The 23,733-nt window shown below is 54.5% G+C and overlaps 2 protein-coding genes and 1 pseudogene across 2 annotated transcripts; 1 reads left to right on the forward strand and 2 right to left on the reverse strand.

The window, feature by feature from the left end:
• Positions 1 to 23,733, reverse strand: part of LOC128783030 (zinc finger protein 850-like) — a 281,788-nt pseudogene that overhangs the window by 132,104 nt on the left and 125,951 nt on the right.
• LOC128783054 (uncharacterized) lies at positions 1,636 to 13,531 on the reverse strand. Its single transcript, XM_053933655.1, has 2 exons — positions 13,504 to 13,531; positions 1,636 to 4,010 (listed from the first exon to the last, which is right to left on the reverse strand). The coding sequence occupies exon 2, from the start codon at positions 3,483 to 3,485 to the stop codon at positions 2,478 to 2,480; it is 1,008 nt and encodes a 335-aa protein (XP_053789630.1). The 5' UTR covers positions 3,486 to 4,010; positions 13,504 to 13,531; the 3' UTR covers positions 1,636 to 2,477.
• On the forward strand, positions 19,721 to 23,133 carry LOC128783122 (zinc finger protein 239-like). Its single transcript, XM_053933708.1, has 2 exons — positions 19,721 to 19,820; positions 20,583 to 23,133. The coding sequence occupies exons 1-2, from the start codon at positions 19,721 to 19,723 to the stop codon at positions 21,416 to 21,418; spliced, it is 936 nt and encodes a 311-aa protein (XP_053789683.1). The 3' UTR covers positions 21,419 to 23,133.

Here is a 23,733-nt window from a genome sequence, read left to right on the forward strand (position 1 = left end):
AGATAAGAAGTGGCTATGGCATCAAACTAGCCAGGGCATGTGAGATTGTGTTCTCACCCTTCTGAAAACAATCTGACATAAAAATGAACAGAAAAGAAATGATGACGATTGCGACAAGGGGAGTCTGCATGTTTAGCTTTAATATATGCATTGGGTGTGAGTTGTGTTTTCCTTGTTAAGTCACATCATCTGGTGTGGGTATTCTCATCTCAGTCAGAGAGATCGAGACAGGTTTTCTAACCAGGCAAGAGCCTGGGAAACAGTTGGGAAAGAATGTAAATAATTCTCTAATCTATCTTGTTATTGACATTGTTTATAGATATGTTCTGCTACTGTGCGTCATTCACTGCACACCAATGGTGTGACATGTTTTTACTCTAAGACCAATGAAATTAGCCTTCTCAATGTTCTCTATATATAGAGTGGTACATTTGAAATAACAAGAGAATTCATTTTCTTAGCCTTCTGATCTGGAGTTCTCTGTTCCCGTCCTTATCAACAGCGTCAATCTGGCAAGGGTTTTTATCTGTGCAAAGAAAAATACTGCAGTGGAAAAGGAGGCCGGCTGGGAAAACATTAAAAGCAGGAGCTAAAAATAAAGTACTCATTTTTAATATGTGGTTTGGTTGGTTTGCTGGTTGTTCATGGGTTTTTTGTCTGTCTTTGAAAGCAGCCCCTTGGATGTTAATGCATGCAACAAGTCGTTTGTAAAGGACTGTCTTTGCAAAAAACCTGCCAGTTCTGTGATGCAAGACAGAAACAGCTTCCCTTGGGCGACACCCAGGATGTTATAAATAAATTCACTTTCAAAGGTGGAGTTCTTAATGGTTAATTATTACAATAAGTTATTATGGATTGTTAATGAATATAATGAGTTGTTATATAATTCATGTGATGAGTTGTTGAGTGGAATGTACAGTTGTTGAAGTGTATGTATATGGCTACTAAGAGAGAAAGGGGGGTGGTAATAAGGTAAGAATCTTCTAGAAAAGTGACATCATAGGGCGATGACAGCAACTGGAACTACGATTGGGAAACGAGCCACCCAGTAAGTTTGCTGTTTTCCAAAATGATTGGTCAGGACTGCAGCATCTTACAGAGCGATCAGCCACCAAGAAAAGGACCGGTCGGCAAGAGGATCCAAAGCGCACTAATCGAGCATCCCCAAGAGACTTTAAAAAATCCCTGGGTGCGGAGCAGCCGGGCTCTTTCGAGGGCACCTCGTGCCCGCAGGAACACCTTGCCGCCCCTTGGCACAGGCTGTGCCACCCAACAAAGCCCAGCAGGCCGGGAGGAGAGCCCGGGGCCAGCGCAGCTGCTTGGGCAGTCGCTGCTTCGAGGGACACGGGCCAAACCCATCCCTGAGCAGCCCCTGCCAGCCCTGGCCCTCCCTGCCCTGTGACAGCTCCCCCAGCCCAAGGGGACAGACTGTCATAAAGTCTAGAGCCAGCAAAGAGATTGTCCCTGTGTCCTGGTTTAGGGGAAATTTGGGAGCAAATGTCCAAAAGGGCCGCCCCCCCCCCAGAAATCAAACCCACACGGCCCCTCCCCTCAATCAGTTTGGGAAAAATTTCCGCAGAGAGAAGTGGAAAAAACCTGTTTATTTAACAGGCAAAGCACTCCCCAGCCCAAAAAATGAACAAGACCAGATGACAAAACTCATTTGTCGCTCTGAAGAGATGACAGATTCAGAAAATCTCTCCGGTGGATGGTGGCTCTGTTTTCAGTCCCTCTGGCACTGGGAAAGGCTGCTGCCCAGAGTAGCCCCCCGTGGGCCACAAAGTGCAAGCTCTCGGTGCTTCCCCAGGTTCCGGTCCAGAGCAGGTTCGAACGGATCCAAGAAAAGGGAAAGAAAACCAGTCGAGGGAAAACTTGGACTGCCCCAGCTAGCTAAAGTAACTAAAAAGCAAAGGAGCGCGGTGTTCTGCCCCGTCCGTGCCCAGACAACACCGTGGAGTTCTGTGTTCCAGCAGACTGGGCAGCAGTGAGTGCAGTCTCTGGTAACAAACTCCGTGCTTCTTCTTCTCCCCGCTGCGGGGACTGCTGGGCTCCAGGACGGTTTGGATGGGTGGTGCTGAAGGATCTCTGAAGCCAGGTCTTTAGAACATATGGTTTATTGTAAAGGATGAAGGGCCCGGCTTGGAGTTGCCAGCCGCAACTTGTGTTAGACCCAGGGAGAGCGGGGAGAGAGAGAGAGAGAGAGAGAGAGAGAGAGGGAACAAGTCCCAGGTGAGCGTCCCAAGAGGAAGGTCCAAGAGGAAGTCTGGTCCCTTGGCCACACCTTATCAGGGGGCTTCAAGGTGGGCTGGGACAGGACTTGGGCCAATGGGGTTACAGACACCTGATACTTCAGGGGAGAGTTACAGGTATGGGATGAACCATACATTGGGGGTGAGACAGGACATTCCATTTGACTTTTGGATCTATCAGAAAGGGGGATTGCTTTCAGCTTGGCTGTATTATTGTTTTCGAGATGCTCAGTAATTAAGGTTTGGTATTTCAAACCTTGTTTTCATCTCAAAACCTGTATTTTCTGACTCTTTTGCCAGGCCATCATATTTATAGGGCTTTGCTATTTCATCTTCCCCAACATCTCCCCCGTTCTGATGAACAACTAAGATATTAGATACTGTCTTACTCATTATCTTCTGCACACACTGAAGTATACAGGGTACTGCTACTAAAACTACAGTTATCACTATTAGAATAATCAAACCTACTTTACAAAGTTCCTCTAGCCAAGGTGCAAAGCTCCAACCATCAAACAAATTGTCTAGCCAGGATGGGTTATCTGTTGTAATTTGGTTAGCTAAATCCCTCAGATTTTGTAGCTGTTTATGAATGGAAACAGAATGGTCAGACAGATTCATACAACATAATCCTTCAAAATCTTCACAGCCATGTCCATGTGCTAGTAAAAGAAAGTAAATAGCAGCTCTATTTTGTAAAGTGGCATGTTTCACGGCTTCTTCATCTGTTAGCAAATCACTGATTATAGTAGAAGTAGCATTTACTTCTTTACCGAGCCAACACCCTAATTTGTTTAACTGTTTCAATGCAATCGAGGAACTTATCTGAGGTAGAAAAATGCTTATAAGAGTTGATTTTCCTGAGTTCCAAGGGTGAAAATCACTATCACAGTCGCTCTCATATTGATGTCCCCAGGGGGATCTAATCCTCCTGCTTTTCTTTTTGACTACCCTTTTCACACTAGGAGCAATTATTGTAAGTTGCCCCATGGCACAAGGGCCACCATCTATTTTTGAAAGTATACCTTGCCAGGCCCTGTCTCCACAGATGAGCCAAATTCCTTTAGGAAATTGAATAGGAAGTTTGTTAAAACGATCTGCGTGAGGCTCATCATATATGAGAAGCTTAGTTTGATTGCACCAAGAAGTTATATTGCTATAAACTGGGTGGTAAGGGGTAACGTTTAAATAAGGGCCGTCTTCACCTAGGAAATGAAAGAAGTAGCAGGTGTCCATAGTTAATGAGCCTAGGATTTCTAGCTCTTGAAGGTCAGAGTTATCAATTTTAGAATTATCAATATAAGTTTGGTGCCTCTGGCTAGGAGTTGGAGATACGTGATGATCATCATATGGCCAGTATTTGTCAAGAGTAACATTATCAAAACCTTCTGGAAGAGGTACTCCAACTAAACAGGTTGAAAAAGGTTTGTCAGGGCTTGTGTCAGATAGACGGATGGTATCAGAGCCTGCAGACTTGGCTAAAGCAACCCAGACATTCGTCTTTGGTTGACTTACAGGTAAAGCTTCACTACAAAAACTAGAACAAAAGCAACATGCACACGCGCAAACGATAAAACTTCATTCTTTTCTTGAGCTGTTCCTGGCATATCACTTTCCCCTGATGATTCTGCGCAGCTGAGGTCTGGGTGCTTGCTTCTTGGTTTGTGCTTGTGGAAGTACTGGCTGATGTGAGGGTGTCAGCGAGCTTTGATGTGTGGTAGGGCTTCACGTTCTTTGCTGGGACCCACTTAAGTCCTCCACCTGTGGAAACACACGCAAACCCCTTTCCCCATGTTATAAGATTGTATGGTCCTTCTATTTGTCCTGAATCTAAGTTTTTAATCAAAACTGGGGGGTACTCTTTTAGTTTTGCTTTTTTGTTGTCCAAAAAATGTCTGTAAATGGGGGGGTCAGGCTCTTCTGCAGAGCTATTTAGAAAATTGTAAACATACAGAGCCTTATTCAGCCTCCTTTGAGGTGCAGCCTGGTCTTCTCCCCCTTTCTGTTGATCTAAAATGCGTTTCAAGGTTTGATGTGTTCTTTCTATTATACCTTGACTCGTGGGAGAGTAAGGAATGCCAAATGTATGGCGAACACCCCAGTCATTCAGGAACGTAGCTAATTCTTGTGAGGCATATGAAGGACCATTATCTGTTTTAATTTCTTGGGGGACACCCAAATAGGAGAAAGCTTGTGAAAAATGCTGGCAGACATGCTTAGCTGTTTCTCCTGTATGTACGGAGGCAAAAACTGCGTTTGAAAATGTATCAATGGAGACATGGATATTTTTAAATTTCCCGAAAGAGGGGTACTTAGTAACATCTGTTTGCCATTTCTGTAAGCTCTCCAACCTGTGGTAGATAGGGACAGGCGAACGGAAGATCTCGGGATGTGACGGAAAGCTAGACCCTTCCCCCCTTCTTCCTGCTATAGTTAATCAATTACCCCTAAAGCATGCAGCCCCTCCTAAACTCAGTAGTTTTCCACTCCTTACTAACCCCAGCCAGACCCACCATCCCCTTCTGACGTAGTGAAGCCCCCTTGACTATTTAACCCCATGAGATAAGATAATAAACGCCATTTGACCATCCACCACATTGGTGTCTGTGCACGTCTGTGGCCCGAGTGATCCGGGTGAGGCCGGGTTGCCGTGCTGTGTCTCGAAACCAGGTCGCCCGCCTTCTCATCAGAAGGCGACATATGGTGCCGAAACCCTCAGGTAGCGGGAATCTCCTGGACGAGAGACAGCGGCCAGAACGGCCAAGCCGATTCTAGGCGGGGGAGACGTCCCCGGACCAGCGAGCCACATGGAGGCCATCGCGAAGGTCGTAAGTTCGATTTATAAGCAGTGGGGAATTAAGTGTAAGCTCAAGGATTTTTACCTCGCTATTGCGAGACTCCTCGAGCTGGGGATGATTGAACGTCCCGTTGATATATTACACCCGGAGGTGTGGGGGAGATGTATGGCCGCATTAGCCGAGGAAACAAAAACCTCAGGCAGCGGGAAAAGCCTCAAGGCTTGGGGAAAAGTCGAGCGGGCTCTGCACGAGGCGTTAGAGGAGCAAGAAACATGGAGCGCGGCGAGCGCATGTTTATTAGCTACACCCAAACTGGGGGTAGGAGCAGCAACGCAAACCGCCCCCGAAAGCGAGGTACCCGGGAGCGGGGACCCGGGGGGACCGGGCGCGTCCCCCCCCTCCCCGAGCCCGAGCCCAACCTCCCCCGCAGGGCTTCCCGAAAAACTCGCGGACCCCCCACCCGTCCCTTCACCGCGGATCGGCGACTCGGCGCCGGGGGCGCGGCAGCGCGCGCAGTCCTTTTGGGAGGAATTGGCGAGGGAAGCCAGAGACGCGGGAAACACGGCTCGGGAGGAGACACCGGCAGCACCCCCGCCCTACCCCGCCGAACATGGCGCCGGTGACCCAGAGGATGGGTGGGGCGCGCATGCTCCCTGCGGGAAGACCCCAAATACCCGGATTCTCGCTAGCGCGCAGCCGCGAGGAAAGGAGGAGGAGGGGGGCGGCGGAGAGCGCGTGCCCAATCAGGAACTGTGCTCAAAGCTGCTACCATCCAAGGGAGAGACCTCCCCCTGCGGGCGGCAGGGCAAGCCCAGGGGGCGGGAAAGGCACCACCCCCGAAGGGAGGGGGAGGGACGGGGCCGGAGCCACACGAAAAGGCACCGGGACCCGGAAACGCGCTGGCACTCGACTTCTGGCTCTGAGTCGAGCTCCACCAGTTCCGACAGCTCGGGAGAGCTGACGGACGCTGACGGGGACTCAGAAATGGAAAAAGCGGAGCTGACGCGGTTTGAAACAAAACCGAACAAAGCCTTAAGCCACATCGAAAGGCAATCACAACGCGAACCAGCCCAGTTTACCGACTGGGCTAGAATAAAGATAGCTTGTGCAAAGTGGGCTCCCTCAGGAGCAGTAAAAGCCTTCCTGGTGAGGATCACTGGACCAGAGGGAAACCAACAACGGGTATATAATCCGGTAAACCCCAAAGACGTACAGGCAATTGTCAAAGCAATCTCAGAGAAAGGGATCAACTCGGCTATGGTCTCCACCCTCGTGGACGGCCTCTTTGGTAATGACGACTTGCTCCCCTTTGATATCAAACAAATAAGTCGCATGATACTCGGTGGTGCGGGAATGATCGTGTTCAAGCAGGAATGGGAAGACAATTGTACGAGAGCTCTAACCCAGGCTTCCGGGGCGGGACAGCCACTGCACGGGTCGAGCCTATCCAGGCTGCTGGGGAAGCATGACGAGATGGTTACACCTCAGCAGCAAGCCGCACTGATGCGGGCTGAGGAAGTCAGGGCCACCACTCGAGCTGCTAGGGAGGCTATTCGGGCTGCCTCTCTGGTCGTGGCCAAGCCATCACCATGGTCCACCATAAGACAGGCAGAGAGCGAAAGCTTCACGCAGTTCGTAGACCGCCTGCAGGCAGCAGTAGACTCCTCTACCCTGCCTGCAGAGGCAAAGGGTCCCGTGGTAGCAGACTGCTTGCGCCAACAATGTAACTCCGTCACCAAAGACATTCTGCGCTCCCTGCCAGCCGGGGCCAGCCTAGCCGATATGATCAGGCACGTCGTAAGAGAAGAACACCTAACACCCATCCAGGCAGCTGTTCACACCCTAACCAGCGCCATGGCGTGCTTTAAGTGCGGTCAGGCAGGCCACATTGCAGTGAGCTGTCCCCAGCTGGCACAGCAGTCCGCGGCGGTGCCCCCATCTCAAGCACGCCCGAGAGGGCCCTGCTGGAGCTGTGGGGAAAAGGGGCACTTCGCTAAGGACTGCAGGTCCTGGCCTCAGGGAAACGGGAAAGGGAGGGGGCGCACCGGCCGCACTCAGCCTCCTCCCGATGCGAATGCGAAGCGGCTCATTTATGTCAACCCCCAGTGGGGAGGGGGGCCCTCATACCCCATGCCCCCACAGGAGGCAGCCAGCCTCGCACCCCCACCAGCGACACAATTGCAGAGTTTTGCAGCGCCGCCAGCAGCACCGTCGTGTCCACCACCGCCACAAGCCACGCTTGTGCCACAGGGCCAGCAGGGGACGCCCCAGAGCGGGACCCCTGGGTGGCCTTGGCCATGAAAATAGGGAAAGAGCCCCTGAAGATGTGGGGGACATGCCGCCTTTACGGCAGTCAGGATCCCCACATCATAGGGCTCCAGTTCTGGGCGGAGACGGGATCCGACTGCACAGTTTTCCCCCAAGCGCTTTGGCCTCAGCATTGGCAATGCAAAGAGGTCCCCCCAGTGAACGGAGTGGGAGGGCCATCCCGGGCGTGGAAAAGCACCCAGCTGGTGGCCATAACGCTCCACACGAAAAAGGGACCGGAATGGACGGTGGCAATCTACCCTTACATTCTACAAAGCTCTCCACCCTTGATAGGAAGGGATGTCCTCGCTATGTTAGGAGCCAGAATTACAAATTTATCCTGAGGGTCACTGCCGTGCACCCACCGCTGCCAATCAGACTGACCTGGAAATCGTCAGACCCCATATGGGTCGAGCAGTGGCCCCTGTCAAAGCCTCGAATGGCAGCCTTGCTGGAACTGGTCAGCCGCGAGCTGCAGAAGGGTCACATAGAACCCTCCACCAGCCCGTGGAACACCCCTGTATTTGTAATCCCCAAAAGGTCCGGAGAGGGTTATCGCCTCATCCACGACCTGAGGGAAGTGAACAGGACAATCCAACCCATGGGTCCAGTTCAGACACTGCTGCCCACGAACTCAGCCATCCCCAAAGGGCAGCCATGCGCAGTGCTGGACATCAAGGACTGCTTCTTTTCAATACCCCTGCACGCTGAGGACAAGGAACGGTTCGCCTTTTCCATCGTGTTCCTGAATGGCGAGCGACCTAACCTCCGCTTCCAGTGGAAGGTGCTGCCGCAAGGTCTCGTGGACAGCCCGACCATATGCCAGATCACCGTGGACAGAGCACTGGCGCCAGTCCGACAATCCTACCCCGCTGCGACCATCGTTCAGTACATGGACGACATCCTCGTCGCTGCACCATCGACGAGCCAGGTGGATCACCTGGTGACCGCGATCACGGAAACTCTCCAGGCCAATGGCTTTGAGATCGCGAACGCGAAGATCAAGAGAGGACCCTGCGTGACCTTCCTGGGAGTGGGGATCACGGACTCCTACGTGACGCCCCCCAAGGTGAAGGTCCGCCGAGACATCAAGACGCTCCATGACGTGCAGCTCCTTGTGGGTTCTCTGCAGTGGCTCCGCAACATCATCCTGGTCCCACCCGAGGTCATGGAACCCCTATATGACCTCCTGAAAGGAAAGCACCCCTGGGACCCCAAGGAGTTGACGCCGCAAGCAGCGAGCTCCCTCGACTTCATCGAGCACCAGATGTCTACTGGCACGCTTGCCAGGTGGGACCCAGATGCGCCACTCGATCTGTACGTCCACTTCACACAAAAGGGAGGAGTGGGAGCACTAGCCCAAGGACCTTCCGAAAAGTCCCGGCCGATCCAATGGGTGGTCCTCGGAAGACCAACCCGGGCGTTTTCCCCGGGAGTTGAATGCATCGCCAACCTCATCATGAAAGGCAGGAGACTCGCTCTGAGACACCTGGGAACCGAGCCGACAAGAATCCACCTCCCCTTTCGCAAGTGGCCAACCACGGAGTCGACCGCGATATCGAAGCACCTGGCCCTTGCTCTCACCGGCTTCGGAGGAGAAATCTCCTACGCCACCAGGCCACCTTGGACTCAGCTGCTGACCATCGTCGATATAGACATGCCGCCAAAGGTCATGGACCGACCGCAGCCGGGACCGACGGTCTTCACAGACGCTTCCTCCACGACTTCTACTGCAGCGGCAGTGTGGCAGGAAGGAGAGCAATGGCATTGCGTCAAAACAGGTGATCCCACACTGTCAGTGCAACAACTGGAAGCAGCAGCAGTGGTCTTGGTGTGCGGACTCTTCCAAGACGAACACCTCAACATCGTAACGGACTCTATATTCGTGGCAAAGCTTTGCCTGGCCATGTCAGGACCAGGCGTGTCAACGTCAGCAGCGGCCTCAATGCTAGAGGAGGCGCTCTCCTCGCGACGGGGCACCGTGTCTGTCATCCACGTCAACAGCCACAACCCAGTCAAGGGCTTCTTCCAGACCGGCAACGACAAGGCGGACGCCGCAGCAAAGGGAGTGTGGACGCTGCAGGAAGCTCGGCAGCTGCACGAGTCGCTCCACATCGGAGCCAAAGCACTGGCGAGGAGATGCGGGATCTCGACCGTGGACGGAAAACACGTAGTGGCCACTTGCCCTCACTGCCAGAAGTCGCCCCTGTGGACCAGTGGGGTCAACCCAAGAGGTCTCAAGGCCTCGGAAATCTGGCAGTCGGACTTCACCTTATGCCAACTGCTAAAGCCCCGAGCATGGCTTGCAGTGACAGTGGACACTTACAGCGGAGCGATCTTAGCCACACAGCACCCCAAAGCTAACTCTAAGGCCACGATGCAGCACTGGCTGACAGCTATGGCATGGCTTGGTATCCCCAAGCAAATCAAAACTGACAACGGTTCCAATTTCATTTCCAAACCAGTGCAAGAATTCGCCTCGAAATGGGGCATCACCTTAGTGCAAGGTATCCCGTATAACAGTACCGGGCAAGCCATAGTTGAGCAAGCAAACCAGACCCTGAAAGCTAAGCTAGAAGTATTGGCAAAGGCAGAGGGCTTTACCAATTCCGTCCCCCCAGGAGACCAAGCGCGTATACTGGCAACAGCTTTGCTAGCACTGAATCAGTTCCCTAGAGGAGATGAGGCAGACAGTTCTGTTCGAAAACACTGGGCCACTCAAGCCCTAGAGGAGGGCCCACAGGTTGTAATCAAAAATGAACTGGGTGAATGGGAACGGGGCTGGAGACTGGTACTCACGGGACGGGGGTATGTGGCGGTTAAAAAAGAGGGCAAGATCAAGTGGTGCCCACTTAAGTCAATCAAGCCAGACCTTCAGAATGAGACTAACGAGAATTGTGAGCTTCTGTTTACAGGACATGCTCGTGGGTCGTCCACGTAACGCATACATCCCGGTTCCGGAGGAAAACGACGAACCACCAAAACGCCAGACAGCACCCAAGAATCCTACACCGGTGAGACCCAGACAGCAACGGTGGCATTGTGTGATCTTGCTATTAGGGCTCATCGCCGGGGGGCGAGCCAACCCAGACTATTACCCCCATCAGCCATTCAGGTGGGTCATGCAGCATCTTTCAAGTGACAAGGTGTTCAAAGAAATCACCACGGCAGGCACCCCATCCTTCGTGTTCCATATCGCCGACCTGTTTCCAGGACGACCAAAACTACGACCCCAGCACCCACACATCATGCACATGTACCTGTCCTACTGGTGTCCCGCCTCCAACCCTGGGAAGAAGTACTGTAACTACCCGGGGTGGGGATATTGCAGACACTGGGGCTGTGAAACCATTGTCACAGATGCCAGACCATCGGGAGAAGGGTGGGAACCACAGGAGCCCGATAGATTCTTGCAGTTCACCTGGGCACCTACCGGCTGTAAAAAGCCCACCATCGTGAAAGGGGTCTATAGCAACTATCATACACAATCCAAACATCGGAAGTGCACAGACTATAACATGACGGTTCTGCAGCCAGAGCACCCTAGTTGGGCCACAGGCAGAACGTGGACGGTAGTCCTCAAGGTGCCAAAAGAGTGGGTGAACATGCGAATTACCAGGCTCCAACCACCGGCACCCCGACCGGTAGGACCCAATAAGGTTATTAAGGACGTGCTGAAAGGGGGAAACGTTACCCATCCCAAACCACTACCCACAAAGGCCACCGATATCCCGACCGGCCATGCAGACACCTTCCAGATAGGCCGCTTAGCCGAGTCGGACTCAGACCCAATCTTCTGCATGCTAGAGGTTACCTTTCTATCCTTGAACGAATCCAACCCGAACCTAACCAATTCTTGCTGGCTTTGCTACGATGTTAAACCTCCTTTCTACGAAGGAGTCGCTCTAGACACCCCCTTCAGTTACTCCACAGCCGAAGCTCCTCACCAGTGCAGATGGGACACCCCCCGTAGGGGAATCACCCTGAGTCAAGTCACAGGCCGGGGCAAATGCTTTGGCAATGCAGCCTTGGCAAAGCAGAAAGGCAACCTCTGCACCAGAGTCGTCAAGCCCAACAGAAAGGTCAACAAGTGGGCGGTCCCATCCGCATCTGGGATGTGGGTTTGTCAGAGATCTGGGGTGAGTCCTTGCGTGTTCCTTGCCAAGTTCAATGACGCTACCGATTTCTGTGTCCAAGTTCTGATTGTTCCTAGGGTCCTGTACCACTCAGACGAGGAGGTGTACCACATCTTTGAGGAGCCCGGCCGACTCCACAAAGAGAAATAATAACGGGAGTGACTATCGCAATGCTGCTCGGCCTGGGAGCAGCTGGCACAGCCACAGCCCTCGCGACCCGACACCAAGGGCTTGCTCAGCTGCAAATGACCATCGATGAGGACCTGCAGAGGATCGAGAAATCCATCTCCTTTCTAGAGAAATCAGTTTCCTCGCTTTCGGAAGTGGTCTTGCAGAACAGGCGAGGACTGGACCTCTTGTTCATGCAGCAAGGAAGTCTGTGTGCCGCCTTGAAGGAGGAATGCTGCTTCTATGCAGACCACACAGGAGTCGTTAAAGACTCCATGGCAGAACTCCGAGATAGACTGGCCCAAAGAAAGAAAGACAGGGAAACCCAACAGAGCTGGTTCGAGTCCTGGTTCAATCAATCGCCATGGCTCACCACTCTAATTTCCATCCTAGTAGGTCCGCTAGTGATACTGTTTTTAACCTTCACATTCGGACCATGCCTGCTAAACAAGCTGGTCTCATTTGTTCAAGCTCGCCTAGAACGGGCCAACATCCTGTTTATAGGCCGGCAACAAATGCTGTGAACCAAAAACCAAGGACACTGCCAGTCGCAAAGGTTCTCTAAACTTCCCTTGCGAAGATTACTCAGGTTTACCAAAAACCCCTTTTCCCTTATCATATTATAATTTTATACCTCACCTTAGTGCCTATGTTTATAACTACCTCATTCATTAGTAAAAAAAGGGGGGGGAGATGTGGTAGATAGGGACAGGCGAACGGAAGATCTCGGGATGTGACGGAAAGCTAGACCCTTCCCCCCTCTTCCTGCTATAAGTGATCAATCACCCCTGAAGCATGCAGCCCCTCCTAACCATTAGTTTTCCACTCCTTACTAACCCTAGCCAGACCCACCATCCCCTTTTGACGTAGTGAAGCCCCCTTGACTATTTAACCCCATGAGATAAGATAATAAATGCCATTTGACCATCCACCACATTGGTGTCTGTGCATGTCAGTGGACCGAGTGACCCGGGCGAGGCCGGGTCGCCGTGCTGTGTCTTGAAACCAGGTCGCCCGCCTTCTCATCAGAAGGCAACACATTTGGCACAGGGACAGGTGACAATGGGGACAGAGAGCGCTCCAGCTCTGGGGACACACAGGGGACAGCCTGAGCCCCTGGGGACACCCAGGAACGCTCTCAGATCCCCCAGGACCCCCCAGCCCCCCCCCACCGTCCTTCTTGATCTCCTCATTCAGGTTGTTGATGGAGATGCTGGGCTTGGGCCGGGGGTCCTGCACCGCCATGGCCGGGACCCCTCTGTGGGGACAGGGGGGCTTTGGGGGCGTCTGGGGGGGCTGCGACCCCTTCACCCCCTGGCATCCCCCCTTCAGGTGCCCCCAGAGCCCCAAATCCACCCCAGACCCACCTAACCCCCCCAATTACCCTCATACAGCCCCAGTGCCCCCAGAATTGACCTCAGACCCACCTGAGACCCCCCCAGATCCCACAAGACTCTCCTAAATCCCCCTCAGACCCCCAAACCCTACCTAAACCCTATGAAATCCCTTCAGACTCCCCCAAATTCGCTTCAGACCCAACTCGGAACCCCCAGATCCCCCCAGTTCCTCTCACAACTCCCTCAAAATCCCCTCAGACCCCCCAATTCCCTTTAGATCCTCCTAAACACACCTGAGAACGCTCCAGACTCTCTTAACCTCCACCCAAAGTTCCCTAAAGCCCCCGCAGACCCACGAAAGCTCCCTCAGACCCCCTCATTCCCCCCAAACCCACCGCACACCGCCCTATTTCCCGTCAACCCACCCAAAATCCCCAATTTCTCCTCACACCTCCCCAGACCCACCTCAGACCCGCCCCAAACCCCCCCCACTTTCCCCCGGCCCCACCTCAGCTCCCTCCTCAGCCGCTCTCCCCTCACAATCTCCCGCCTCCGCCGCGCGCGCCGGCTCCTCCAGCCAATAGCGGCGCGCTCCGTGCCCAATCAACCAATCACCGCGCGGCTCCCCTCAGCAATGCCCGCCTCCCCCGCGCCGCTCCAGCCAATCAGAGGCGCGGCGGAAGCGGCGGCCCCTCCCCCGGCGGCCCCGGGCCCGCCCCGGGCTCGGGCGGGTCCTGCGGGAGGCGCTGGAGAGAGCGGGGGAGGCGCTGGGAGAGGACGGAGGCTCCGGGAGCTGCTGAGGGGCCGGGACAGCTGGGGGAGGGGGGTCCGCACAGGGGGTCCTGGGGGGCGTGGGAGGCTCTGCGGGGAGTTTGGGGAGCGGTTTGGGGGGTCCTGGGGGCGTCCTGGGAGGTTTTGGAGGTTTTTGGGAGGGGCTTTGGGGGGGCTGGAGGGGTTCTGGGAGAGGGTCTGGGGGGGTTTTGGGGAAAGGCCCTGGGGGATCTGGGGAGGGGCTGGGGGGTCCCGGGTTGGTTTGGGGAGGGGTCTGGAGGGTCCTGGAAGGGTCCTGGGTGGGGTCTTGGGAAGGGCCTGGGGGGTCCCAGGGGACATCCTGGGCTGGGCCCGATTGGGGTCTGGGGGCTCCCAGGGGGTCCTGGGCCAACCCTGGGGGGCTCAGGGGGGTTTGGGGTTCCTGGAGGGGCCCTGGGGGAGATTTGGGGGTCCCGGGGGGTCCCAGGCCCACCCTGAACCGGGGTCTGGGGGTTTTTGGGGGAGGGGGCACAACAGGGGTTCCCCCTCCCCCGTTTTTGGGGGGTCTCCCATGGTGCCCCCTCCCCAAAAAGCTCCGAGGGCCCCTGAAGTGGCTCCTGTTCCACCGGCCGGTGCCCCCGGATCCAGGACGGCCCCCAGGGAGTCTGGGGGGTTCTGGGTGATTTTGGGGGCCTTTCTTGGGTTTGAGGCGATTTTGGGGGGGTTTGTGGGGATTTTTTTGGATTTTGGGGCAAATTTGGGAGGGTTTTTTGGGATTTTTTTGGTGCTTTTTTGGGCTTTGGAGGATTTTGTTTGGAGTTTAGGGGGAATTATTGGGTTTTTGGTGAGAATTATTGGGTTTTTAGGGTTTGTGGGATTTTGTGGGGTTCTGGATTTTGGGGAATTTTCTTGGGGTTTTTGCACAGTTTGTTTTTGGGGGGGATGTATTGAAATTTTGGGGAGTTTTCTGGGGTTTTGTTGGGTTTCACTGGCATTTTTTGGGATTCTCTGGGGTTTTGGAGGGTTTTACTGGGATTTTTGGGGGATTTTTTGAGTGTTTTAGTGGAATTTTGCGCGGGCTCTGGGGTTGTCCCCGGGAGTGGGGAAGGGCTGAGAGGCACCAAAATCTCCCTAAAACCTCAGAAAGTCCCACTAAAAACCAGGAAATCCCAAATGAGTCTCACAACATCCCATTAGAACAACATTATTAGAATCCCAATAAAAGCCCACAAAATCTCTTGAAATCTCAACAAAGCTCCTGAACTCCCGATTAAACCCCACAAATCCCCCCAAAAATGTCCCCAAAACCACAAAAAGTCCCACAAAATCCATGCCAAGGCCCAACAAAATCCTGGCAACACTCAAAAAACCCCACAAAAACTCCCTAAATCCCACAGAAAAAAAAAAAAAAAGAAAAGAAAAGAAAACAAAACAAAAAAAAACCAAACAAACAAACAAAAAAAACGCCCAAAGAATCCCACTATCCCACTAAATGCTCCCAAAATTTCAATAAAATCCCAAAATCCCCAGAAAATTGCAATAAAACCCCATAAAATTCCAGTGAATCTCACAAAGTTCCCACAAAATCCCAGTAGAACTCCCCAAAATTCAAAAGAAAACAAAATTTAAATGAATCCTCAAACACCCCCAGTAAAACACCCCCTCCCAAAGCACCAATAAATCCCCCCAAAATCCAAACACCCCAAAATCCACAAAACCCCCCAAAATTCCCCAACTCCCCCCAAACCCAATAATTCTCCCCAAAACCCCCAACAGTTCCCCCATAAGTCCCAACACAATCCCCCAAAGCCCAAAAAAGCCCCAAATGCCCTGAGCCCTCCCTGGTCCCTCCCGGTCCCGCCCAGGCCCGTCCGGGGCCGCGGCCAAAACTCCCCGGAGCGAACGCGGAGGTCCCGGAGCGACCCCGGAGCCGATCCCGGGCTCGGCCTCGGGCTCGGCCCCTCTGGGGGATTTTGGGCCGAACTGGGCGGGTTTCGGGTGGGTTTCAGATCCCTTGCGGGGATTCCGAGCCTTTTCGGGTGGATTTTCGGCCCCTTTGGCTGATTTTAGGCCGGATCTGGTGGGGTTTAGGGGGGGATTTCAGATCCCTTTGGATGATTTTAGGCCCATGTGGGTGGGGTTGGGGCCCGTTTGGGAGATTTTAGGATAAACTGGGCCCATATGGGAGAATCTTAATCCTGTGTGGGTGATTTTAGATCCCATTTGGCTGATATCAGGCCGAACCATGTGCATGTAGGCTGCATTTGATGCCATTTTGGGTGACTTTAGGCCAAACCGGGCCCTTAGAGGATCGCGGGTCCCCTTGGCCCCGCCCCTTTCCCCTCACGGTTCCCGCCCTTTCCTCGCCCCTTTCCCCTCACGGTTCCCGCCCTTTCCTCGCCCCCTTTCCCCTCACGGTTCCCGCCCTTTCCTCGCCCCCTTTCCCCTCACGGTTCGGCCTTCGGGAACGGGGCAGGAGGAGGAGGGAGGGAGGAAGAGGCGCAGCGGCAGCAGGGAGCAGCCGGAGAAGAGCAGAGAAGGAATCGCGTGGCCCTGGCGCTGCCTGAAGTCGCCGCAGCCCCGGGAGCATCGCCCCCCATCCCGCAGGTGCCCGGGGAGGGGGAGCTCAGCCCAAATATCCCGGGGGGTGCCTGGGTTTGGGGTTTTTTTGGGGAGATGTCTGGAGATTGCAGGGCTCCAAAGCCGAGCCGCAGATGGCCCTCGGGGGGACATCGGGGGTCCCGGGGCCGGGAGTGGCTGCTCCCAGTATGAGCCCAGTCCCTCCCAGTCGTTCCCTAAGATGATGCAATTTGCCCCCAGCAAGGGCCCAGTTCCTCCCACTTTCATCCAGTGTGTTCCCAGTTCTCCCAGTTGCCCCTGGCATAATCCTAGTCACTCCCAGGATGATTCCAGTCTATCCCAGCAAGGCCCTAGTCACTCTCACTTGCCCCCAGTGTGTTCTCAGTTTCCCCAGCACATTGCCAGCCACACTTAGTCTGGTCCCAGTCAACACCCATGTGGTCTGAGACACTCCCAGTAGATCCCAGTTGCCCTGAACATTCTCGTAGTCATTGCCAGGCACTCCCAGTTACCTCAGCGTGGTTCACTTGCCCCCTGTTTTATCCCAGTTGATCTCAGTTCCTCTAATTATGTCCCCAGTTGGCTCCCAGTGTGGGCCTGGTAGCTCCCAGTAACCCCCAGTCAGGGTCCAGTCACACCCACTCTAATCCCAGGATGATTGTAGCCACTCCCAGTATGAGCCCAGTCACTCCCAGTCTGATGCCAGTGGCCCCCAGTGTGATCCCAGTTGCGCCCTGTCAATGCCAGCACGACCCCAGTAGCCTCCAGTATGATCCCACTGTCTCCCTGTCTCTCCCAGTTTATCCCAGTCACTCCCACTTTCTCCCAGTTGCTTTCAGCACAATTCCAGTTGCTCGCAGCCAGTCCCAGTCAATTCCAGTATGATTCCAGTCACCCTCTGTGTGATCCCAGTCTGACCCAGCATGGACCCAGCTGCTTCCAATGTGATCCCAGAATGATCCCAGTTGCCCCCAAGCATAGTCCCAGTTGTTCCCAGTTCCTCACATTATGATCCCAGTTGCCCCTTGAACAGTCCCAGTCCCTCTGAGCAGGGTCCCAGTCATGCCCAGTTGCCCCCAGCATAGGTTCACTGTCCCCAAGCGTTGACCCCAGCCTGCTCCCAGCTTTTCCCAGTGTGGCTCCAGTCCCCCCAGTATGGTTACAGATACTCCCAGTATATTCCAGTTGCCCCAGTAAGGTTCTAGTTAGCTCGGCATGATCACAGTCTTTCCCAGTTACTCCCAGTTGCCTCCAGCATGAGCCCAGTTTCTGTCTGTTGCCCACACTGTGGTCCCAGTTGCTCCCAGTATGATCGACATTGCCCCACTTGTGGTCTCAGTCCTCTCGGCATGGTTCCAGTACCTTCCAGCTGATCCCAGTTGCTCCCAATGTGTCCACATTTTCCTCCCAACATGGGACCAGTAGCTTCCAGTAAGTCTCAGTCAGGTTCCATTCACACCCACTCTAATCCCAGTATGAGTGTAGCCACTCCAGTAGGATCCCAGTCACTTGAAATCTAATTCCAGTTGCTCCCAGGCACTCCCAGTCTGATGCCAGTGCTCCCAGTCTGATGCCACTGATGCCAGTTGCTCCCAGCACGGGCCCAGCTGTTCCCAGTGTGGTTCCATCACTCCACTATGGTGACAGACACTGCCAGTATGGTCGCAGTTGAACCCACTTGCCCGCAGTGTGGTCCCAGTTCTCCCCAGCATGGTCTCCGTTGCTCCCAGTGTGGTTCCAGTCACCCCAGTATGGTTAGATACACTCCCAGTATATCCCAGTAGCCCCCAGCACATCTGTACTGTTTTCCAGGCACTGCCAGTGGCCCCAGTAAGGTGTTAGTTATCCCAGTATGATCCCCTAGTCATGCCCACTATATCCCAGTTGCTTCCAGCATGCATCCAGTTATTCCCAGTTTCTCCAATTTGCTTGCAGCATGATCCCAGTTTCTCTCATTTGCTCCCAGTAGCCCAAAGTGTGATCCCAGTCGCTCCCTTTCAACGCCAATATGATCCCAGTAAGCTCCAGTTTGATCCTAGCCACATGCCAGTACTCCCAGTGTAGTCCCAGTATAATCCCAGTTGCTTCCAATCTCTCCCAGTATGGTCTCAGCAGCCTCCAGCATGGTTCCAGTTGCTTCCTAGATCAACCCAGTCAGTCCCAGTATGGTGCCATTTTCTCCCAGTTGCTCCCAGTCACCCCCAGTATGGGGGATGATGTGCAGGGTGTGTTCCCAGTTGCTCTCAAATACTCCCAGTGTTAGTCCAGTCACTCCCAGTATGAGCCAAATATGAGCCCACTGTGCTCCCAGTCACTGCCAGTATGAACCAGTTGTGCTCCACATGGTTCCAGTTGCTCTCTTTCACCCCCACTTTCATTCCATTCACTCCCAGTATCTCTCAGTGTACCCCAGTTCCCTCCAGCATGTTCCCAGTTCTCAACCAGTTCCTTCCAGTATGATCCCATTTGCTCACAACCACTCCCAGTCAGCCTCACTGTAGTTGCACTCACTGCCAGTATGATCCCAGTCACCTCCAGCATGATCCCAGTTCATCCCACTATAAACCCAGGTGTTTCCAATCACCCCCAGCATGCAGCCAGTCACTCCCAGTTCCACCCAGTTGCTCCCAGTTACTCCTACCATGATCCCAGTTGCTCACAGCTGCTCCCAGTAACCCTCAGCATAATCCCAGTCACTCCCAGTGTATCCCATTTGCCCCTTGCATGGTCTCAGTTGCCCCCTGCAGGCTCCTACTCACTCCCAGTATGTTCCCAGTATGAGCCCAGTCTCAGCCCAGTCTCCATCAGTGCGATCCCAGTCTGCCCTGGCACGGCAGTGTGATCCCAGTCTGGTGTGAGTACAAAGCCAGCACAGTCCCAGTCCCTCCCAGTGCTGCCACTCCTGGCATCCCCCAGCCCTCTGTGCGTTCCCCCCTCCCGGCTGTCCCGAGAGGAGCCCCAAGGGCTGGCAGTGCCCAGGCAGGGTCCCCAGCAAGGCCCAGTTGGGATGTGCAGCCCCCAGTTTTCCCAGTTTGCCTCTCCTTGTGCCCGGGCCGGGTTCCCCCCTGGAACAGCGGGTGGGAGCAGCCGAGAGCCCCGCGCTGCCCATCCCGACCTGGCCCGGCTCCATCCCCGCTCCTGCCGCGGGCTGCGAGGGCTGCGGGAACGGGACACCGAGGGTGTCGCTGCTCCTGGGGGAGGAGGAGGGAGGGAAGGGCAGGGATGGAGGAGGAGAAGGAGGTGGCTTATAGAGGATGGAAATGGGGGGATGGAAATAGGAGAAGGAGGTGGGGTAATGGACAAGGAGGAGGGGGGATCGAAGAGGAGGGGGGATCGAAGAGGAGGGATGGATGGAAGATGAGAAGGAGGTGGGGTTAGGGAGGAGGAGGGCGGGGATGGAAGAGGAGGAGGGGCAGGAAGAGGAGGGACAAAGGCGGATCAAGGACAGCAGAAGGGTTCACGCAGTCGAGCCGTCCCTGAATTCGCAGCCCCCACGTGTGGGATCATCGCCCCCCATCCCGCAGGTGAGCGGGGAGGGGGAGCTCGGCCCAGATATCCTGGGGGGTCCCTGGGTTGGGTTTTTGTGGGGGAATGTTTGGAGAATGAAGAACTGCAAAGCTGAGCGGAAAAGGCCCCTTGGGGGGACACTGGGGGGTACCGGTGGCGGCTGCCGGCAGAGGCAGCCTGGAGGAGCAGAGCCCTGTGTCCCCCAGGAGCCCAAAGTGGGGAGCCCAGAGAGGGGGGAGCGCCGCCATGGGTGGGACCCTCAAGAGCCTGGAGAGGGGCAGGGGGGACTCCTTGGAGCCGCTGCAGCCCAAAGCAGAGAAGAAGGGGAGACGGGAGCCCGGGAGCCCAAAAAGCCCCGGCAGCCCTAAATGGGGAGAGCCAAGAGGGGGGAGCTTTTGGCATTGCTGGGACTCCTGGCAGCCTGGGGAGGGCAGGCACCGAGGAGAAGGGGGAGCCCCAATCCAAGCGTGACCCCCAGCAGCTGGGACAGGGGGGAAGCCTGAACAGCAAAGGGGAGGGAGCAGGGACGGGGAGCTCCTGGGATGCTTTTTCAGGGCTGAATCTTGGTGTTTGGGAGGTTTTTATGGAGCCCAGGTGGCCGGGGACTTCTGGAGATGGACTCGGGCAGAGGGTACTTCAAATGCAAAATGCTCATCCCTTGTTTTCCCCAAACCAGAATTTCCCATTCCCAGCCCCTGGGAGGCTGCGAGCAAGAGGAAGACCTTCTCCTTGTCCTTCCTCTCCCAGAGCAGGAGCTGAGGATGGAGAGCAGGGAGGACAAATCCCCATGGCAGAACCTCGTGGAAGAGGCTGTTTTGAGCGGCTCCATGGCACAGGAACCCAACGGGGAGGAAAAGCCCCGGAGATGCCGCACGAGGAGGGGCTGCAAACGCAGATCACGGGGATCTGAGGAGGAAAGACCCACCCTGGGCTGGGGAGGCGGCCGGAGATGGAGCCAGAGCTCGGAGCTGGTGATCCCTGAGCAGCTCCAGGATGGGGAGAAGCCCCACAAGTGCTCAGAGTGTGGGAAGAGCTTCAGGTACAGCTCCCAGCTGATCGTGCACCAGAGGATCCACACTGGGGAACGGCCCTACGAGTGTTCTGAGTGTGGGAAGGGGTTTAAGACCAGCTCCGATCTCCTCCTGCACTACCGGAGTCACACAGAGGAGAGGCCCTTCTGCTGCCCCGACTGTGGGAAGGGATTCAAGCAGAAGTCAAACCTCGTCAGTCACCAGAGGACCCACACTGGGGAGAGGCCCTACAAGTGTGAGAAGTGTGGAAAGAGATTCACTCTGAGCTCCAGCCTGATCCAGCACCAGGTGCGCCACACTGGGGAGAGGCCCTACGAGTGTTCCAAGTGTGGGAAGAGGTTTCAGACCAGCTCCGATCTCCTCAAGCACTATCTGGTTCACACGGAGGAGAGGCCCTTCTGCTGCCCTGACTGTGGGAAGGGATTCAGGCAGAAGTCCCACCTCATCACCCACCAGCGCATCCACACTGGGGAGAGGCCCTACGAGTGTCCCCAGTGTGGGAAGAGCTTCTCACAGAGCTCTACCTTGACCCAACACCAACGGAGGCACTGGTAAGGGAAGCCCTGTGAGTGCCCCGAGTGCGGGAAGAGCTTTGTGTGCTGCTTCAGCTCCATCCCCCACTGCAGGACCCAGGTTGGGCACAGCCCTGGTGACCCACATTCCCTGTGATCCTTGTTGGGGACAATATTCTGGAGGATAGATGTGTGTTCTGGAGGTATTTTGGGCAGTGTACTCCATCTCTTTGCCCTCCCAAAGCCAAGAGGGTCACCTCAAAACAACTCAACCCCACTGAAAACAACTCAATTTTAATTCATATGGGCTCAATCCCTCCTCAAAATGGCTTGTCCCCACCTAAAAAAAACTCAATCCCACGCCAAACTCACTTGATTCCACAGCCGCCAGGTTGAGATGGGGTTGGAAGGAGATTGGGAGAAGTGGGATCCCAGTTTGGAGCGGTGGGATGGGGATTGTGTGGAGCTGGGTGGCTGGGATGTATTTGATAGTTGTCGTGGTTTGACATGGAAGTGAATTTTTTCCAGGAAGTTGGGTCAAACCAATCAGTGGTCAGGTTTGGATATTGGCACCTGGAGTGACCACTGAAAGTATGGACACGCCTCTGAGAACACAGGGGGTTAAAAGCAAGAACTCCCAGGAGAACTCTCTCTTTTAGTTCCAGTCGTCAGAGAGTGCAGACTCTCCCCCGCCCAGCCTTAGGCTGGGTGAGGGAGGGGAAGCCACGCGGCCTTGTCCAGGTAGGCCGAGGGGCTGAGGGTCTGGAACCCAGCCAGCTCCTGGACGGAAGGGTGGAGAGGAGCGGAGATGCCTTTGTCCCCCCCCCCCCAAGAGGGAAGGAGACAGAGAGCCTGGCGGCACCTGGAAATCTGCCGGCAGAGGAGAAGGAGAAGGAGAAGGGGGGGGATGGTGCCCAGCGTGGGAGACAGAACGCTGGACCGAGATATCAGCCGTCCAGGGAGTCTGAACTTTTAACCCTTTCCAGGAAATGAGGGCTTTTTAAAAGTATTACTCCTCCTTGATTTGTAGTGGAAGAGAGATAGTCCGGGACCTGAGATGTTAGAAGAAGAAATATTTAGGTGGGAGGAGATGATGAAGTAGCTTTTGACTGGACTCTTCTTGTTAGCCATGGACTGAACCAAAATCTCCTGCAATAGAGACTGCATTTTAGGGGGATGCGGTGGTGACCCAGGGAGACCTGTTTCAGCTTCTAACAGCACAGGGATGGCAAGAACAGAAGAAAGCTGAGGAGGGAATGGTGATGCCCTCTGTCTTCGGGAAGAAGATGAGTCCTGTTTTTGGACCCCTCGGCCCCAGGGGAAAATGGAGGGGACTGTAGTCCCAGGATGAGAAACTGAACTGTTGTATCTTTGGGTCCGTGGCAAAGCATCCTTAAAGGAGCCCTACGAGCAGTCTGTCCATGCACGGTGGTGAGAGCACTGTGACATGGAAAGGAGAGTGTCACACTGGCAGATTTTCTCCGGGCGGTTGCCATGTGTGACAGGGAAACACAGGGTGGCAGCTGTGTTTCCTGGGGGGGCTGTGGTGCAAGAGAGACTTCTCTCTCCCTTGATAGTTTAAGCATAGATTACCTGAAGGGTGGTAATTTGATCAAGAATCCCGGGTGATGTTTCATGGCTGGGTGTTTTTGGAATTGGGAGGAGGAGGGGTGGTTTTAAAAGGTCTTCATCCTGGATTTAGTTTATGTGTTTTCTGTATTAGTAGTAGTTTAATAAAGTTTTTTCCTTTGTTATTAAGCTTGGGCCTGCTCTGCTCTGTCCCTGATAACATCTCACAGCATTTATTTAGGGAAGGTGCATTTTCATGGGGATGCTGGCATTGCGCCAGTGTCAAACCATGACAATAGTGAATAAAACTCTCAGACTTACTGATTTCTGTCGTATTCATTTTCAGTCCGTGGCAGTTCTGTTTGCAGAGTGCCACCTTCTCAGCTGATTGTGTTTGTGTCCTCCTTTCTCTCCTGCCTCTCTTTGCCTGCTCTCTTTCTCTCTCTGTGTCTCCCTTGAGCCAGGGCAGCTGCCACCAAAGAACCTGCCCTGATTTAATTCCCAGTGCAGGAGCTGCAACAACCATGGGTGAAGTTAGGAAGGCTGGCAGTGAAATGTCACTGTAGGATCTTGCTGCACTTGGCTTTTGGCCCCTTCTTAAGAGCTTTGCCTTCAAGGGCAGGAACATCTTTTCCCTGCTGGGAACTGGAATTCCAGACCCTTGGAGTGTGTGCCGTGCAGGACCATAGAGACTGGAATCATGTGGACAGGGATCCTATGGACTGGGATTCTATGGACTGGGAGTGCACAGACTGGGACCATGTGGATCAGGACCATCCAGACTGGGAT

The sequence above is a fragment of the Vidua chalybeata genome, unplaced genomic scaffold, assembly GCF_026979565.1.
Source record: "Vidua chalybeata isolate OUT-0048 unplaced genomic scaffold, bVidCha1 merged haplotype W_reject_10, whole genome shotgun sequence".
NCBI lineage: Eukaryota > Metazoa > Chordata > Aves > Passeriformes > Viduidae > Vidua > Vidua chalybeata.

What these genes read in the sequence shown, in the direction of transcription:
- LOC128783054 (XM_053933655.1), bottom strand. Translation starts at nt 3,485, where the DNA reads ATGGACACCTGCTACTTCTTTCATTTCCTAGGTGAAGACGGCCCTTAT.
- LOC128783122 (XM_053933708.1), top strand. Translation starts at nt 19,721, where the DNA reads ATGGAAGAGGAGGAGGGGCAGGAAGAGGAGGGACAAAGGCGGATCAAG. An exon ending in CCTGAATTCGCAGCCCCCAC is followed by an intron (nt 19,821 to 20,582) that starts GTGTGGGATCAT and finishes CTCTCCCAGAGC; the next exon opens with AGGAGCTGAGGATGGAGAGC.